Genomic DNA, 6,051 nt, shown 5'->3' on the forward strand with positions numbered 1-6,051 from the left:
ATTCAAAGTTTAGTTTTTGTTGCTTTTTCATATTATAAATTTTGTTCTTTTTTGAATTGATGTTTATTCAAATGTAGAGAAATAAAATTAAAGCAAGAGTGAAATCACTAAGGGCGTTCACAATGGATGGGGAGAGAGAGTGCCGCAACGCCCATTCCGTCGCGTCGTGCGTCGCTCTCCATTGCAGGCTTCTGCGACAGGCAAGCGATTGTCAACCCGCGATCTTGTCTCCGAGAAGGGCGCCAAGAGATGCAACGCTTGCCACTTTGAAGGATCCGATCATCAGGAACCAACAAACTATGAATGTTTTTTGGGCAAGGGTAATTGAAAACTATACCAACGCACACCGGAGAAGAACACCCCCCCGTAGTGTGCAGATGCTTCACAGTCATTTCGATTGAGTGGACAAGAATATCGAAAAAAATTGCGGTTTAAATGAATGAAGAACTGCGGTGCCAAAGCAAAGCGAATGAAGCCGACATGCTGAGGGCGACTATGATGATCTTCCAACAAGACACTGGATGGGCCTTCTAGTATGCCAATACTTGGAATAGTGTACGGTATATAGATAGGTGGGCGGGTGGCACCCAGTCCAGCACAGGCTCGAGCTCGAAACAAACGAAGCACACGACGTGTGGCCGATACTCGTCAAGTGGCTGTGGCATTGGGGCGAAGGCAGTGAAGCCAGCTAGAGTTAGAGGCAGGGGACGAGGTGAACCAAATCAGGTGCCCCACGGGCCGGATAAAACTTTATGTTCAGCGCCACAACGGCCGTCTCACTTACTCTACATAGATGTTCAGTTTTGTTCTGATTTGTAAAACACAAGACGTGCAAGTACGAAGAGCTTTCAGAGAAGACACGAAATCAATAGATTTAGAAACATTGATTTATAATACAATCATCAAAATGTATTTTCCAACATCACAGATACAATAAAAATAGAAGTTAGAATGATATGTAAAATGCAAGGTGAAGTATGTTTATGGTTTGCATTATTGGTAACAAGGTCTTACCAAGATATGCTCAATACAATGCATCTCATCTCATACCATTTCTCCTTCTCTACAAATATAATTAGGACTTCTTTCATCATACTCATCAGACCTAAACAATAATAAAAGATAAAATTAGAGCTCAAAATATATTTTCAACTTAAAAGACAAAGGGAAGAAAAATGTGATGAGATGTAAAACCATGCCTGGAGAATTGAGCAGACTGTTTGTATTATTGTAAGAATGAGCAACACGGCTGCAGCGAGAACAGATAAGAAGGACCAAGGATTGCTGAAATAATTGCGTTTCAGCATCCGTCTCCATGTGAAACATTTGGCTCTCCACTGATGAAGACGATCCTTGCGGTATTTATTCAACTCTCCACAAAGCTCAGCAAAATAGAAATCAGTTGCTTCAGTCACAACTTCCTTGTACAGATTATTAAACAGGTTTGCTATGTGTTGGCTATTACCTAATTTATTTTCAATGATGCCCTTACCAACAAGTATATCAACATCATCTGGAGTGTCTATCAGGCTATCCATGAGTATGACATAACTTGTAATATTTTTGGAGTAGTACCCAACATGGCCCAACTGTTCAAAGGCTATAAGATTCCGGAAGAATGTCTCAGTCGATGCGTTTACTGTCAATTTGGGGATCTTCAACTCACCTTTGTCTTTGGCAAACAGAACCTCAAACAAGCAATCTCCCTCTCCACTAGAAAACTTGACTCCAGCTTCTTGTAGCTCTGATGCACGACGAGTATATTCAAGCTTACTATTTGGAGAGAGCTTTTTTCGCAAACTTCCCGGACCACTAACAGACCCAGGTTTTATTGGTGGAGCATCGTGAAGAATCAGAAGAAACTCAACAAAATGTCTAGCCTTACAACAATTAGTTGTCAATGGTACCTTGTATGTGTTACCAACATACTTGAAAAACTTGTGAGCAAGATGATAGATGGTGAGCACCTTGCCTTTGTGTATGAACGAAAGATCCACGAAGCTCAATAGATTCTCCATTATACTTATAGGTAGCTGGTTCTCTAGCAACATCATATCATGCAACAAATCATTGTGCATATAAGGATGTTGAAATATTATCTCGTTCCGGTCCCTCAACTGAATAAAATAGTTTTCTAGGAAAAGTTCAACGATGAATATTCCATCCAACAAAATCACTTCAATAAGTTGCTTAGGAGAGAGGTGGATTTTACCCTCATAACAACCACGAACAAAGCTTTCTTCCCTAGTTGCAAACTTGACTAAGGCATGTAGGTCTATTCCAAATCTGCTCAAGAAATTATTCATGAATTTCAATTTGTAAGCTTCCATGCCTTGAAGTTGGACTCGGTCACAATGAAGTGGACCAATTGACACCAATCGAGGAGTGTAGGATCCTTCATTTGCCTTCCGGAGCTTATCAGAAACTTTGTATATGCATGCTGCATACGAATATGAAGGATCAGCCGACAACTTATCTAACTTTTGATCGAAGGAAGATATCAAGATCTCAATCAGTTTAGTTTGTGAATTTTCATCTTCAGATCTCATCTCCTGGCTATGGGACCTGTCAGAAATATAGAGACTACATTCAAAGGCATGAACTGGATGGACATTTACGTACGTCTTTTAGTTATTCGAAAACATATCTTTGGATAAAATGATATTGGCATCTCTATAACAATGTCCTCATTCTACATTCCAAGATAAAAATATTCGTCTTCAAAATATAACACTGAAGCAAGCATTCTTTAACATTATTGCATATACATATGAATACATGGACAAGGTAATAAACGTCAAAAGTAGCAAAATCGTTTTGGCGAAACTAAACCCTTTTCGCTGCAAGAAGCAGGCCCAGCAGAGAGATTCATGTTGAGGATGGGGGCAGAGGTGTGGGGTCGGCGGCCATTGGAGGGCGTTTCCCGGCGATTCTCCATAGCCGATGGTGGGGTCAGCCGACCCCACCCAAACCCGCCTAGCTCCGCTGCTGCATACAACTTATTCAATTACTCCTATGCAATACCAAATTAACAAGGTAAAAGTTTGACAATGTTGAAAGAAAATCAAATGCACGAAGCTTCATAGTTCCACTCCCTCAACTTGCTTAGAAATGGAAAATCAAGAATAAAAATTGAAAACTAAGTACTACTTAACTATAAGTATTAGGAGGCAGATCTATAATTTTCGCCATGAATTTCTACTCTTTTTTTTTTGTTTTCATATTTCTTTCTAGCCTAAATTCTTCAAGAGTGTTCATTTTGAGAATAACCACTTCTATTACGGCTTACCTCATATAGTAGTATATCAGAAGCAGGATCCAAGCAATCGTGTTCCAATCTTTTGGCTAAACAGCAACCAAAGAATGTGATTTTTTCCATGAACTAGTTATGTAATGTACTGCAAAGAAAAAAAAATGGGTTTGGATCCCCTGGATACAGCACACTATGCAGTGTAAGAAACGACGTCACTTTTTACTCTTATTTTACTTATACTAGTATTAACACCCGAGCTATGCACGGGGCATAAGAGTTTCAAATAATGAATATAAAATATAATAAATATATAGAAAATAAGAATTGAAAGAAATATGGAGATTTAAAAAAACAGAAATGTACTTATCTTGTCTCACTCAAAATGAAGAATTTACTATGAAACATTTATGCAATTTTAATTTATAATCTAAGTGAAGTAAAAATAATAAAATTAATGACAAAAATAAGATGTGTGACTAATGATCAAAGAGTATGAATTAATTAGAATAAGATATACAAATAAAGAAAATATGTGTGAGTAAAGATGTTTATTGAAAGTGCTATGCAAGTCATTAATCCAAATAAAAGGTAAATTAATATATAAATTTAATAGCTTAATTTATAAAAAATTAATTTGAAAAATATATGGAATATTAAACATATCCACATTATATATATGAATAATTTAAATCATATAAATTTAAAACTTCTTTGATAAGTCAAGTTAGAAAATTTGTATTATCCAATAATCACATTTTAGTTGACTGTTTATTTCTTTCTTTTAATTTCAAACCATAGCATAACTTGATATACATTTCCAAAGACTAAATGAATTTTTTATATTGGAAAGAATAAATTTCTTACTTCTCGCAACATATACGTATAAAAAGTAAATTACTACTATCACTTAAAATAACGATAATATTTTATGCATCTTGTTTGTTTTGAATAATGTGAGAATTTACACTACTCTTTATATTAAAAAGTATTGCAATAAATGATTAAATCTCAATTTTAACCTAAATAATTGGAAGGCAAACTAAACTCTCAAACACAATTCCAATTTAACTCAAATATAAGGCTAATTAATATATAAATTTAATAACTTAATTATAAAAAATTTAATGGTAGTGCACTATTTAAATGTGTTTTAACACTTCTTCAAGAAGTTAGCATTTTATTGGGCTATTATTTGTCCAATTGTTTTTACCTTAAAAAATTATTTTTGAATAGAAGACACCTCATCTTTACATTTTCCCTCCAAAGGATATTAAGGACTTTTCATCAAACTTGCACTTTAGATTAGTATAGATTTCTTTTACTTATTTTCTTTTGTTTCTTATGTTTTTCCCTCAAAACTCTTTTTCTTCTTGCAGCATTGCTTCAATTGGTTTTAATGAAAATAGTTTGCTCATTAGATTGTGATTTAATATAATTCAGTATGAGTATCAAGTGAATTTATTTTAGAGGGAGTAATAAATAAATACTTCCTCCGTTCTTTAAAATTTGTCACTTATTTCCATTTTTACCTGTTCTTAAAATTTGTTACATTTCACTTTTATCATTTTTAGACCACACGTTCCATTAACTTATTTTCACTCATATTTTATTATAAAACTAATATATAAAAGTAAGACAAACATGCTACTAACTTTTTCAACTCACTTTCTATTAAATTTCTTAAAATTTGTGCCAGGTCAAATGATTGCAAATTATTAGGGAAGGGAGGAGTATATTTAGTTTGGATCAAATTAGTAGAATAAATTTAGTATTTGCATCAAAGCTGATTAAATGAAAAGGGACAGGACAGGACGGGACGAAGAAAAAGAGATGAGGAAAAAAACAAAAAAGAGCTAAGATTCTACTCATCCGCTATTAAATGTTTCATTTTTTCTTTTCCATCCGTCAGCCATTAAATATCACATTTCACTTTTACTATATTTGTCAAGTGGACTATACATTCCACTAACTCATTTCACTCACATTTTACTACAAAACAAATATATAAAAGTACGTCTCAGATTCCACTATTTTTTTTATCCACTTTACTTTATCAAGTCAAATACTCCCTCCGTCTTCATAGTTGAGGCGAAACTTTTGGCCACAAAGTTTTAGAAAGGAATGTTGGGTGTTAAATAAATAGAGAAAAAAGTAAGAGAAAGGAAAAGGTAGAGATAATAAAGTATAAAGTGAATAAAGTAGAGAGAATAAAGTAAGAGAGGGTAAAGTAAGAAAGAAAAAAAAAGTTATTATATATGGAAATTACTCAACTATGAAAGAACTTTCCGAAATGGAAAAATGACTCACTAGTACTTCCTATGTCCCATAAAGATGTATCACTTTCTTTTTTAGTTTGTCCCACTAAAGATGTCATATATCCATTTTTTTTAAAAAGTTCTTTCTCACAATAATATAAATATTATATTTTCTCTTTCCACTTAACACACAAAATAAAATCTTCTAAAATTCCATTCCGTCCCATATCTTTTGCAATCTCGCAAATCTCGTCAAAGATATCTCCAATATTTTATCGTATCTTTTATTTTAGTTAGTTGTCTTTATTTATTTCCCATATCTTTTGCAATCTTTTATTTTAATTGTGATTCTTGATTAGCAAGGCATGTGTTAGGATTTAGAATTCTATATAATAGAATTCTATCGTAAGTCAAATCATTGAGAAATAAAGTAAACTTATTCTCATTCCCGGTTCTGGCGGAAATCGCCCCCTAGCACCTCAACTAGGTTTATTTTGTTCTTCATCTTGTTCTTCATAATCGTTCGAGTGCATCATTTCGCTA

General features: G+C 34.0%; 1 protein-coding gene across 5 annotated transcripts; it reads right to left on the reverse strand.

Moving 5' to 3' along the window:
* Positions 1 to 869: 869 nt before the first annotated feature.
* Positions 870 to 3,419, reverse strand: LOC121775387 (UPF0481 protein At3g47200-like). Of its 5 annotated transcripts, XM_042172467.1 has the most exons (4): positions 3,290 to 3,419; positions 2,833 to 2,988; positions 1,200 to 2,565; positions 870 to 1,105 (listed from the first exon to the last, which is right to left on the reverse strand). In XM_042172467.1, the coding sequence occupies exons 1-4, from the start codon at positions 3,292 to 3,294 to the stop codon at positions 1,100 to 1,102; spliced, it is 1,533 nt and encodes a 510-aa protein (XP_042028401.1). In that variant the 5' UTR covers positions 3,295 to 3,419; the 3' UTR covers positions 870 to 1,099. The 5 variants fall into 5 exon arrangements, with proteins under 5 accessions (XP_042028401.1, XP_042028402.1, XP_042028403.1 ...); XM_042172468.1 differs by lacking the exon at positions 2,833 to 2,988 and having other exon boundaries at positions 3,290 to 3,388; XM_042172469.1 differs by having other exon boundaries at positions 1,200 to 3,013; positions 3,290 to 3,384.
* Between the last annotated feature and the right edge of the window lie 2,632 nt (positions 3,420 to 6,051).

The sequence above is a fragment of the Salvia splendens genome, chromosome 17, assembly GCF_004379255.2.
Source record: "Salvia splendens isolate huo1 chromosome 17, SspV2, whole genome shotgun sequence".
Classification (NCBI taxonomy): Eukaryota; Viridiplantae; Streptophyta; class Magnoliopsida; order Lamiales; family Lamiaceae; genus Salvia; species Salvia splendens.

Coding starts and splice junctions, on each gene's coding strand:
- LOC121775387 (XM_042172467.1), bottom strand. Junction 2,566..2,832: donor TGCTTCTTGCAGCGAAAAGG/GTTTAGTTTCGC, acceptor TATTTCTGACAG/GTCCCATAGCCAGGAGATGA.